The 13,494-nt window shown below is 39.6% G+C and overlaps 2 protein-coding genes across 2 annotated transcripts in view; both read right to left on the reverse strand.

Moving 5' to 3' along the window:
* The window catches only part of LOC124150121 (obg-like ATPase 1), a 410,349-nt gene that overhangs the window by 327,190 nt on the left and 69,665 nt on the right, over window positions 1-13,494 (reverse strand). The window lies entirely within an intron of this gene.
* On the reverse strand, window positions 1,819-4,417 carry LOC125372327 (putative nuclease HARBI1). The gene is made up of 4 exons (XM_048381877.1): window positions 3,741-4,417; window positions 3,114-3,226; window positions 2,847-2,958; window positions 1,819-2,470 (listed from the first exon to the last, which is right to left on the reverse strand). Exons 1-4 carry the CDS (start codon window positions 4,159-4,161, stop codon window positions 2,238-2,240), a joined length of 879 nt encoding a protein of 292 aa, XP_048237834.1. The 5' UTR covers window positions 4,162-4,417; the 3' UTR covers window positions 1,819-2,237.

The raw sequence follows: 13,494 nt of genomic DNA on the forward strand, positions 1-13,494 counted from the left end.
AAGAAATTTTTACCCTCAGGGCCGAAAAAGAGAAATTTTTACAAGAAACCATTACATTAAAAGAACAAGCAGAATACTTTAGATCCAAAAACATCATTGCCAAATTAGAGAAGGAAAAGTTAGAGCTGGAAATACAAATATTAAGAAAGAAATGTGTAACATTAGAAGAAGAGTAAAATGAAATCAAAGTACAAAATGAAGAACATAAAGATAGACGTGTAGTCAAGTTTCAAGAGAATAATAATTTATATTATAATAAGAATTAATAATTATGTCAATAGCTATGTTAATTGCTAAGATATATAAATAAATAATACAAGAAAATTTGCCTTTTGGAAAAAACAATTTGGAATTCAAGGAATTATACTGAATGCCATTCAGTCTCTGTACCAAGGAGTGAAATATTGTGTAAAGGTAATTACAGAAAGAACTGATTGGTTTGAAGTCTCCATGGGTGTGAAACAAGGCTGCTGTTTGTTGCCAACTTTATTTTCAATGTTCACAAATGACTTGGCAGATAAAATCAGTGACCTGAAATGTGGTATTAATATTGATAACTTGAACATTTCACTATTTCTGTATGCTGATGATATTGTGCTCATAGCTCTGGATGAATATAACATGCAGAAGCTTCTTAATGGTCTCGCTGACTGGTCTAAACATTGGAAACTTGGAGTAAACAAAGATAAAACAAAGATTATGCATTGCAGACCAGTATCTATCCCTATGGGAACTTACCAGTTTACTTGTGGTGAAATCAATATTGATTACTGTATGGAATATAGGTATCTTGACAAGTGGCTGAATGAGCATTGTAATTACAAAAAAAATTTGACTGAAATTTGTAAATCAGCAAATAGAGCCCTTGGGGCTGTGCTAGCCAAGTTCAACAACATGGGTGGTTTAAGTCATGAAGTGTTTACTAAATTGTTTGACAGCTATGTTCAACCTGTCCTCAACTACAGCGCCAGCGTGTGGGGTATGAACACTTATAAAGAAATTAACCATATACAGAACAAAGCCTGTCGATTTTTCCTGGGTGTTTGGAAAAATAGCTCAAATATTGCTGTACGAGGTGATATGGGATGGAGAAATCAACAGACTAAGATTCAAGTTGAAGTGTTCAGATGTTTGCATAGAGCTGTCACAGCCGAACCAGATTCAATAATAGCCTATCCAAACTACCATAATATAAAAATATCTGTTTTTAGTGAACAATATCCTTATGTAAAATTTTGTGTGTCATATGTTTTATATTATTTGTGAGAGAAGGTGATTCAGTAGAAAATTTGAAATATGACAGACTGACCAAGGGGATTGGGGACAAACAGAATGACGGGATTAAAGTAGATGCATGACTGTGTGACATGGTGTGACTTGGGGCGTATATGGGTGTGTGCTAGGAAGGGTTGGGCAGAGTGAATAAAGAATGGTTGATTGACACGGTTGAACTTGTGCATGATTGAATGTGTGTGGGTCATAATGAATAATGCGTGTGATTGATTGACCGAGTTGAATTTCTGTGACTCGCTGATCTGGGACATGTATATGGGGGAAGGGGAAGGGGGGGTGCTAAGGTGTGTGAACTGGTGTCTGGGTTGAATTTGCATGAGAATATGTATCTGTGTGTCTCTTGAGTGGGGCGGGGGTTGGGTGGTGGGGTTGCTGTATACATATAAATATATTATTAGTTATAATGTTTTATTTATGTATTTTATTGATTGTATAATTTTAGGTGTCTTTTAGGCCAGTAATGGCCAGGTGTATTATGTACACATGACACATTAATAAACAATATTATTATTATTATTATTATTATTAATTTCATGCATTCCTATTGACAGTAACATGGATGGATCCACATGCCTACTTTGTCTAACTAGCAAAGTCACTCATCCCTGACTTTACCTGGGCTGTCTAACAGCTCCTGTTTACCTGTACACAAGAATTAGAAGGAGCAGGAAGATACCAAATATTAACCAGCATTATCAAAAAAATTGTTAATAGCAAAATTCTTTTGACCATATATTACAAGCATCTATGTATGGAGACTAAATCTTACCTTTCATACATCAAATAGATTTATGAAAAGAATGACTGGCATATGTAATTTCTGACATTAACACCACTCCAGTCATTAGCAATGTTGACATTGACATTGGCATTTTCCATTCCATCAGAGGGTTCATGATGCAAATTAATTATGTCTTTCCTATCAATTCCTATGTTGTGAAGTACTACACATGCTGTGATAATTTGACAGGCCCTCTCTGGTGATGTTCTAAGGCCACTATGTAAACAAGAAAATCGCCGCTTAAGATGCCAAAGCTTTGTTCTATTAAAACTCTCGTTCGGACATGGCAGCGGTTATATTTTTCTTGACTTCTAGATGCTGGAGAGAGGAATGGTGTCATCAGGTAGGTTTTGCAGGGGTAGGCTGAATCCCCTAACAAAAAACCTTTGTATGTGCCTGTAACATACAAAAATAAGAACACATGACAAATGAAATTCTGTCACCCAAATAATATTTGGAACGGCAGGGGAGATAAATTGATAGACATGATCACACTATACAAATGAGAACTTAAGTATTTCACATCATAATGCTGTCTGTCTGCTAATGATGCTAGAATATCGTGAATGGTGCTTTTACATTTCTTCATGAAAACATTGCAACATGCCAGCTCAAGAAATATTTAACAACTTCAGTGGTTATGTGATCATAATTTATTTCTGATAAAACCAGCTTTGAGAAATATTCACGTTACTTGTATTTTTTATTTAATAGTCATTTGTACCGATGTTCATAGCAACTACAAAGTCTGGTAATCAAATGTGATACCTACCATTTTCAAACGCAACACTGATTCTGCTATCCCTGAATATCCTGCTTTCATGTACACTTCCTGGCCATTTTGCTACACAGTTGATAAATCTGTATTCTGCATCACAGATCATCTGAAAGGGAGCAGAGGCCTGTTTTCATTGGTACTGAAATATACTTTCATTTGTAAATAATGACATAAAATTCCCATTATTTGTTAGGTATCATGTAATCATAATGAATTGGTGTTAATAAATACATAACTTGTGTGAACCATTTATATACATACCTGAACATTCATCGAATGATAGCCTTTACGATTCAGGTAGTCACCTTCATTCACCTTTGGGCCTATGATTCTTACAAATGTGCCATCTACACACCCTAGCACATTTGGAAATCCTAAAAGAAAATGATTTTATTTTTAATTGGTTGGAATCTTGTATTTGTGTAAAAACATTCATCTTCCTAATTAAGGTTAAATGAAGTGAACATAATATGGAACAGCAAAATACTTGTAAATATTACTCAAATAAGCATGTCAAGTTTCAGCTTTATGAATAAACTTACTGGTATGATCAAGGTCAATGCACACTACTTTTGAAAATGTCAGATAATTCAAATACTTGTTAATGATTTATTATTTGATAAACATACCAAACATTCTTATTTTTTATTATTTTTATTGGTTAAAAGGATGATGGTGGATGGTAATTTCATATTGATTCATACCTGAACATTTTACACTATACAATTACAGAATGTAGCCTAAGGGAACTATTATGCCTGTTCAAAACAATGCCGTTTTCCGTTTTCTAAACTCCGGATTTTAGCATTGCTCTAACTTGCACCTAGAGTTATGCCCCCTTTACTTTTATAACGTAATGTTAAAACGGTTGAAAGATCGATGAATTACCTGAGATTTTGTGAAACTTCTGTTTTGTGGTGTCTGCGTCTGATCCTGTCGGCATCCTCACAAACTGGTAAGCAGCTGAACATAGACTTATGCAAACATCTCGGACAGACCGGAAGACCGATGGTGCAGATATTGCCGAGAAGGAGTCAGAAATGAGGGAATAAAAGCCTCCCGTAGCAAGAAATCTCAGCGTAACAAGTACCTGTGTTGGGGTCGGAAGGGGGCTGTTACGTTGAGTGGGTCTTTGCAGTCTGTTGGACACGAGTGACACGATGTAAAGAATCGTTTCCGCCCGAAACCTAAATCTAAGGAACAAATCATCGTCCGACATGTATTCCAGTGGGTTTTCACGATCGGTAAGCCGCCTTGTAATAACCTGTCTCCTTCTCGATCTCCTCTTACGACTATTAGTAATCGCCATTTTTGTCCGAATAAAAACTTAAGTAACCATGTAGGCTTACTTAAGTTTTACATGGTTTCGAACTCAGTTTGAGTCGAAAATTGAACTCAGTTTGGTTTGAGAAATGCATATTCCTGAGTTTTCTCAAATTTGAGTAAAAACTCAGACTTAAGTAAGTTTTTGAACTTAAGTTTGTTTCGAGAAATCGGGGCCTGATGAACTTCATTCGTTGTAAAAATATCAAACTTCTTCCTCGGGATATAACCCGGTGCCGGTAAGTATATTTGCCACATCGCTTGTTTCTTTAACCAATCCTTGGCCACATCTATAGATACCGCGGTGGCTAATTTTTTTATTGCTCCTATGCCTTTCCAATATCCTCGTGGGCTATAGTAAATTTTATCCATTATTAATTAAAATTGATGTTTCTTTTAATACGTATCATGACGATCGTTGAATCGCATCATCATTTTTGCATAAAAAATTCCCTCTGTACTAGCAGTATAGGTATATATATCTGGCTCCAGTGGGGTTGCGGCAGAACCCCCATTACCTATACTAATGTAGATATGCTAGATGTGCCAGTCAAAAGTGGAGATTGGAAGTAGATACAGATAAAACCAAAGTTTTTCACTTTCGGACAAACAACACAAGCCATTCGAGTGTAACAGGGATAAAATCAACCATTTTTTAACAATAGTACCAATTACATTCTATTATGTGTTGTATATATGTATATAGGGTTGTTCAACAGACTACTGCTTGTTTACAACAAGTGTCATTATTAGTTGTCTGTCTATCTCTATCTCGGGTATAATACTCTCATAGCTTAATCAGGTTATAGGTTCAGTTCATTCTTGTTTTAAGGGTAGTCAGGTTATTCCATTTTAGTGTAATTGTTTTACTGTCTTGATCAAAGGGCTGAAGGCTAGTTCTTTGTCTTGATTGGTGATTTTGAATATCTATGTCACCAGCCATCTTAAAACCTCTGACCATAGTCACTATCACAGCACTGCACCACAGTACACAGGTTAGTTATTATTATTACTTACTAAACTTAGTCTATTGTCTAAAAGTATATTAATCTTACTGTTTGCATTAAATAACTTATAGTAATCTACTTTTTGTGATATTATAAATAGTTAGTGATTTATTAGCATGAATGTTATGAATGGGTTCATGAAACAATGTGTTAGATTTCAGTGTAATGGCTGTGCAATATTTCAATCTTAATGCATAGTGTAAGCTTTGTCTGTATGATTATTATTTGATATGAAATAATCAGGAATATTGTAAATATGGACAAAATGCTATTTAGGAAATATATATGTTGTCTGCGTTGTGTATTCATAATGAACAATGTGAATAATATGTGATTGTTATTTATCATGTAGGTTACTGCATACGGCTCACTAAAAAGGGTTCGCTGCCCCTCAGGCTGAAGGCTAGGCTCCCGTGTCACCCACAGGGTATGCCTTTGTTGTAGTTTGTTTCAACTAAAGAGGCCCAGATGCAAATGTCATATTGTGTATATATGTATATATGCCTATTTCAATTACACCTGTATAATTGTTTCGTATACTATCAGTAATGTTCAGCTGGTAGGTAATATATAGCTATTTGTTTATGAGTAAAGTGATTAACTTATTATGAAATTCTAATGCTGCATATCATATATAAATATGCAGGGACTTGACAGTGAGATTTTAATTTTTCTTTATGCAATATTTAATTGATTTATATATTTTTGTGATACATGTAGATGTGTTTAGGAATACTTATTGCCTATTTTATTGTTATTACAGAGTGTCATGTAATAGCCACGTTACATAGCAAGAATAAACAGGTGTCTCACACCCCACCGCCTTGGTCCTCATTTAGCCAGACCAGCAGAGGCTGCAACACAAGTATCGTTCCACTGCAGGTAAGTCAACCTGTATAGAATGGATACTTACAGATATTTAGGGATTTGGCTCAAAATGATTATCACAACTTCTTTTAGTCTTTGTAACTACTTCATGTCCCTTCATCAGGTGAATACTGAGTAAGTGTGTAGAGTTAATATATACATTTACATATATATATTAGTTCTATACATTCTACATATATATACTAGCCACATACAGAAACTGTGCACGGAGAAAATATATTCTGTATTGAAATACAACACAGCAAGAACAAAATGATGCAGTAAATGTCAACGGGACGTGAACAACATCTGTTACGATGACGTCAGAAGATCAAAATGGAGTAGGGGGTCAAACGACAAAGTCACAAAGTCAATAACGGGTATGACCACCCTGTGCGTGAATCACAGCAGTGCATCGGCGACGCATGGAGTCCACCAAATGGGCATGGAAGGCCTGGGGAATGGCCTGCCATATCCTCCTCAAATCCTGTGCCAAGTCACGGACGTTATCTGGAGGATGTGGAAGACGATGCAGACGACGCTCCATTTCATCCCACACATGCTCTATTGGGGAGAGATCTGGAGAAACTGCAGGCCATGGCAGTAACATGACATTGTTATGGTGAAGGAAATCCATTGCGACCCTAGCCGTGTGAGGACGAGTGTTGTCCTGTTGAAATGTCAATCCCGGGCCATGACGTTGCAGGAAAGGAATGACCACAGGCCTCAGAATCTGATCTCTGTAGCCAACACTGGTGAGATTGCCCTGAACAACCACCAAAGGGGTTCGGTGCCGTGCTGTTATCCCACCCCAAATCATCACAGAGCCACCTCCAAAACGATTCTTCTCCACAATACAGTTGCGTGCATAACGTTCTCCCAAACGCCGGTAGACACGTTGGCACCCGTCACTGTGGGAAATGTTGAACCTTGATTCATCTGTAAAGACAACATTTCTCCACCATATTCGAGACCATCTTAGACGGTTGACTCGATGACGGTGTGTCAGGATGGGACGTATGGCAGGGCGTCGTGGTCGAATCCCGTACTGATGTAAACGATTCCTGACAGTGTTGGGATGGATACGGCGCAGTCCAGGAATTGTCTGGGACGTTGTTACTGCCGTTTGGAACCTGTGTCGGAGATGTGTAACTCGAATCCATCTGTCCTGTCTTGGCGTCGTTACTCGGGGACGTCCTGAATGTGGGTGGTCGGCAACGTCATTTGTGTTCTGATAACGCCTCACCAATGCCGATATCGTGTTACGATGGCATTGGAAATGTGTTGCCACCTGTTGTTGCCTCATTCCCGCTCGGATCATTCCAATGGCTTCATGACACTGTGCAGCTGTCAATCTTGGCATGATTTGCTTGTGATATGCTTGTGTCTGCGCCTGAGAAGTTTTGAATTTTTGAATGACCACAGATCATGCTTTCCAAAGTGACAGCCAATTTTGAGTTGCACATGCTGTGTACAGCTGCACAGGATGCACGTGCAGTAACACATTGCACGTCCATAGGCCCCCATCAATGACGTCATATCGCATGGCACATGCATGAGCGTTTGAATGTCTCCAATAATTGCTGTGTTCAAACCTATATTTCATATATGGACGGTGTGCCCTTATATCTATATTTTCTCTGTGCACAGTTTCTTAATGTGGCTAGTATATATATATATTAAGAAATAAATGAGTGGCAGTTGATTTTCGTACAATAAAACACTGCAGGGAGATTAAACCATGAGGGCGCATGGACAAGTCCATTTTATGCACTCGTGCATGTTTCCCACATATTCTCACAATCCTCACGTCTATTACCTGTACCTTTTCTCCAAATACAGATTGTCATACCTCTCCCGCTTTTGGATGCGATCGTTCAGCCATCACATTTATCGGTGTTGCCTAGCTTCATCTATGGGGAACAACTAACATGTGACTTAGTTATCAGGTAATATACTCCAATGAGTGTTTATTTGTAGTTAAGTCGGCTTGAAAACTTGAGTAGTTCACAATCGTATTCCGTTTCTCTCACACGCCCAAACTTAATCATGCCATAGTGCATGCGCAGTCAGCTGTCAGCAATTCCTTTGTCCATCTCACAACACATGGTTCATTCAAGCACGCTTCGTAATGGTCGGATCTTGACTGAACTGTTTTATGACATACATTCCGGATTCTCAACGACGTACCTACGTAGTAACCAAAAGTGACCGTCACATACAGTAACTCCTCTGTACAGGACTATGGCTTCTCGTCGAAAACGCAATTCGACGAACGAAGCTGCCATCGATGTCAACAACCAAGATGGCCGACACGACTTCGGTCTAATTCTTCGGACGTTCGCAGGAGATACCAGTCAATAAATCCAGACTCGGCAGCCAACGAACATTCTCACAATCCTGCCAACTGGTACGTTTTGCTGCCTCACCATACTCAATCGTCACCTTCCGCCACTGAAACAACGACAAGTCCCTCCACCCTGCCGCAGCAATCACCCGCTAGAGAAGAAATTAGAATACACAGGAAATTCACCCTGACAACTGCCATTGCCAACCATGCCGCCACCGCTACGCAACCACTGGACCCCAACACACTGCCAAGACTGGAGACAGCGTCTGCAAATCTCAGGCAACAGATTCACGAGGGTAGGGACATTAATTTGGCTCTGTTACTAATTCCGGATGATGTTCATTGTGGCCCACGTAGCATTCAGATAGGTGATGGTCAATTACATCTTAAAACTACAAATGACAAGCGACTTCAGAAAGTGTTGGGTATCAGAGACTTTCTCAAAGCATTTGAAAGATTAAAAAAGATAATGTTGGAGAAATTCCCCAACAGGTCAGCAGAGTTGGACGAATATCAAGGCATCATTATTGGACTAAGTAACGAGACGTACGACAATGCGTTCTACACTTACAAGATGTTCTCTGCACAAGCGGCAGCAGCCATTGAACTATTAAATCGACCAGTAAACTGGGGCAGACTGGACCGAGAACTCTATATCAAGATCTTTACGTCCAGGAAAGCCAATGCATGCCAGTGGTGCGGCGAATTAAATCACGCACTAGAATTCTGCCCATTGTCACTTGATGGCCAACTCAAATCATCCTTGGGACCCAGGAAGCTGCAGCAGACACAGAAGAACAATTTTGACAGTACAGACGCCCATGGATGAGCCATTATCTTCCACCAGGGACAATCCATCTGTAATAATTACAACAATAGAGGATGCAGCCACCAACATTGAAGGTTCATGCATGTTTGCTTGATATGCAAGAGGAACCATCCGAAATATCAATGTCGTCCAGACAAGACATCCAAGAATGGGAAGTCGGATAAATGACTCGATGCCAGACCATCTCCTGTTAATATTGAGACACTGAAAGCTACATTAGTCGAGCATCCAGACAAGAACATGACATCATATCTCATCCTCGGCTTCCAAGAAGGTTTCTACACAGGAATTAAGACTCCACCAACCATCACACGAGTATGTCGTAACTTATTATCAACCCGACGACCCCTCAATATCAAAATTGTGACTAAACTGATCAATGAAGAAAAGGACAAAGGTTACCTTATTGGTCCGTTTCACACAAGTCCCTTTCCTCTGCAGCGAGTTAGTCCAATAGGATTGGTTGAGGGCAAATATTCCAAAAAATTACGACTTATAGTAGATATGTCAGCTCCACATGAAGACCAAGATAATCCAAGTCTCAACTCCTTGATTGATAAAGAAGAATATTCCTTAAAGTATGTCAAAGTCGATGATGCCATTTCATACATTAGACAGTTAGGTAGAGGAACATTCATGTGCAAAACTGATGTTACAAATGCCTTCAAACTTATCCCAATTCACCCCTCATTGTGGCATCTTCACGGTATCAAATGGCAAGGAGAATATTTTTACTACACACGATTGGTGTTTGGCTACAAATCCAGTCCAAATCTTTGATACCCTCGCTTCAGTAGTGTGTTGGATAGCCTAACAGCCTTACCATATCGACTATATATTACACCTGCTCGATGACTTTATCTGCTTCAGTAAGACTTGGGAACAAGGACAGGAAACCATGTCATCACTTTTGCAAATGTTTGATGACTTAGGCATCCCTCTCTCTCAACCCAAAACTGTTGGCCCCACGGCTTGCTTGGTGTACCTCGGTATCGCCCTAGACTCCATCAAGATGGAAGCTAGACTGCCCATGGAGAAGATAGACAGATTGACAACCATCATCCACTCCTTACTACAACAGAGTGAAGTCACCAAACAAGACTCGCTGGTAGTACTGGGACACATGAACTTCGCAATGCAAGTGGTGAAACCAGGACATACCTTTATCGGCTACCTTCTGCAATTGGCACATTCAGTTCCAGACCTAAAGAACAGGGTACAGTTAGATCAAGAATGTCGACTTGACTTCACCATGTGGATTTGTTTCCTCGAACAATGGAATGGAGTGTCCCTTTTCACAGCTGACAGGATCGATGCTCCAGACTTCCTACTATACACAGATGCAGCAGGAGCCATAGGTTATGGCGCATATTTTCAGCGAAAGTGGTTTGCCTCCAAGTGGCCTGGGCGTCTGTTCACACTGGTAGGTAGCAGACGACATGACTATAGCCCTTATGGAGTTATACCCGATTGTTATGTCAGCAGAGGTCTGGGGAAGAGAATGGGCTAAGAAATCAGTTAGATTTTATTGTGATAACAAGGCCACAGTGGACATCATCAATAAGGGCAGATCCAAATCTCCGGGTATCATGAGGTTCCTTAGGAAGTTAACGCTCACCTCAGCTTGATTCAATTTCATTTGCAGCGCGAGGCATGTCCCAAGAAAACACAACCAAATCAGTGATGCTTTGTCTCGATTACAGACAGCCAGATTCAGACGTCTAGCTCCTCAAGCCTGTCGCCACCCAACTATGTGTCCTCCTATGGAAGAATTGATGTTTCCGAGAACACTACCAACTACAGCGTGGCAGATAACGAGTTAGACAACCTGTGGGCATCTGCAGTCTCCCATCATACATATGAAGTCTACCAAGCAGGGTTCAAGGCCTATACTCTTTCATCGCAACATGTAGCAGTATATTGAGTTCATCACTTCCTCCCATATCGGAAGAATTGTTACTCAGATTTGTGGCACACTGTCATAAACATCAAAACCTCAGGTATGCAACAATTAAGACATACCTATGCGGTGTGAGGTTTATGTATCTCAAAGCGGGAGTGCCGAACCCTTGGACTCTGGGCAACCTGACAAGACTGCAAACCATAGTAGGTGCAGTGAAGAGACAGCGAGGCCGTACAAAATATCTTCGGTTGCCCATAACAAGCTCTATACTTACCAAGTTGTGTCACCTTTTAGACCAAGGTGCCTTCACCTCCACACTCAATATTATGCTGAAAGCAGTGTGATGCCTGGCATTTTTCGCATTCCTCAGATGCGGGGAATTTACGTGTGATAGATTCAACCCGCATGAAAATTTGTGTTTCAATTCAGTGGTGTTTGCTAGCGATTTGTCATCCCTTACACTCACCTTCCAATCTTCAAAAACTGATCCATTTCGCAAAGGTGTTACAATTTTGCTGCATCGGATGAATACTACCATCTGTCCAGTACACAATATGCTGACCTACATGTATCACAGGAAACAATCTGGAACTTCCCCTCATGACCCTTTGTTTGTGTCACCCAGTGGTAATGCCTTATCCAGGAAGTTCTTTATTCAGTGCCTCAAAACCTTATTAAGTATGGCTGGATACGATGACAAAGCCTCGACGGACATACATTCAGAATAGGAGCAGCAACATCAGCTGCAAGAAACGGTGTGCCCGATCACATGATTCAGACGTTGGGTAGATAGACCTCAGCGTGTTACACTCGCTATATCAGAATATCCCAAGTTTCCATATGTAAAGCTCAGATAGCGATGGCACAAAAGTGACCAGCATTCAATAGGATTAGAACAAGACTGGAACTCTGTAACATTTTATCATGTTCTCCTGTTTATCTCTTATGGCCTAATTACTTTTTGGGATTCTCATCAATTCAATTTCACAATTATCATTAATAATAATATGGGCAATCTATCCGCTCTATCAGGTAATTCAGGCGGATACTATTCCCCCTGCAAGTAATTTAACCTTCGTCTCTTTTTTTGTTTTTCATCATTCGTCTACTCTGCCAGGTACTCCTGGCGCTCGGGAGCAAGTCTAGGGGTGCGCGACTCCTACTTGTATTACTTGGCAGAGGTACAACCCGGCGATCGGGTATATTTCTTCACCGCCCATGTTCGTACGCTCAGCCAAGTCTCAGTATGCTCAAACAGTATGGAGTGCGCGACTCCTATTTAGAGACTTGGCTGAAGTTAAGTCTTCCATGTACTATTTTTATGTCATGTATATATGTATATACCAAGAATCCCCATATGCCAAAAATTTAATAAATGTTGTTCTTTTATCTGTTGTCGTGTTGTTATTGACATTATAAACCACACTTCGTTCTTCATTGTTCTTTGCGAATTATTGCTAAGCTATTTTTTTATCATACATAAGGTAGGATTAAAACAAACATAATATAATGAAAGGGCCAATGAGATTAACACACAGAGAAGACAATTAAGTACAAGGAAGGTGCAGTGATTGGGTTGGGTTTAATAACAAAGAGCTGACTATGGAAACAAGGCAGTAAAGATGTCCATATATTGTTGATGGCATATCTCTAGGCAACAAACCAAGATTCTCAATACCGACATCAGTGACTGGAAAAAGAGGAACCTTCAAGAAACTATTGAAATTCGAAGAAAGAAGTCAGCCATTAACAGAGACCAAGGCATCTACCTACCCAGTGTGTCCTCCACTGTGCCTTAATAATATTATCAACCACATATGGACATCTTGATTGCCTTATTGTGAGTAGCTTTGAAACGTCATTACAAAGAATAAAAGAATTTATCTTTAAAAGGTGTCATGTATTCATATTCTACCAACTTATCTTTCAAAGACTTCATCACAATGGCTCCATTCGATATATGGAATGATACAGGCAAAATGAATGGTAGTAAGATACAAACCTATAGACCTTTCAACTGAACCCCAAGTACATACATAAGTCAGTTAAAAGTAGGAATTAGCTAAAATTAGGTGTGGATCTCTTCCATTATCAATAGAAACCTGCTGTTTTTCTAAGCCACCTACCCCACTTCAAGGGACAATTTGTATACACTGCAACAAACAACAACGGTGGGTAATTTAAGATCACAAGAACCACAATAGCGGATGTCAAAACCAGGAGTCCGGAAAATTTAAAATCCCAAGCGGACATTTGCATTTAGGCCACGCCCCCTGCAAATAGCGTATTTTAGTACCACTTTTTACACACACATTACAAGATGTTACGTATTCATAATATGATGAATTATGAATTGTTTCAAT

Source organism: Haliotis rufescens, unplaced genomic scaffold (assembly GCF_023055435.1).
Source record: "Haliotis rufescens isolate VD_foot unplaced genomic scaffold, xgHalRufe1.0.p SCAF_4, whole genome shotgun sequence".
Taxonomy (NCBI): domain Eukaryota; kingdom Metazoa; phylum Mollusca; class Gastropoda; order Lepetellida; family Haliotidae; genus Haliotis; species Haliotis rufescens.

Coding starts and splice junctions, on each gene's coding strand:
- LOC125372327 (XM_048381877.1), bottom strand. CDS start 4,161: ATGGCGATTACTAATAGTCGTAAGAGGAGATCGAGAAGGAGACAGGTT. Junction 3,227..3,740: donor GAAGTTTCACAAAATCTCAG/GTAATTCATCGA, acceptor ATTTTCTTTTAG/GATTTCCAAATGTGCTAGGG. Junction 2,471..2,846: donor CAGTGTTGCGTTTGAAAATG/GTAGGTATCACA, acceptor TGTATGTTACAG/GCACATACAAAGGTTTTTTG.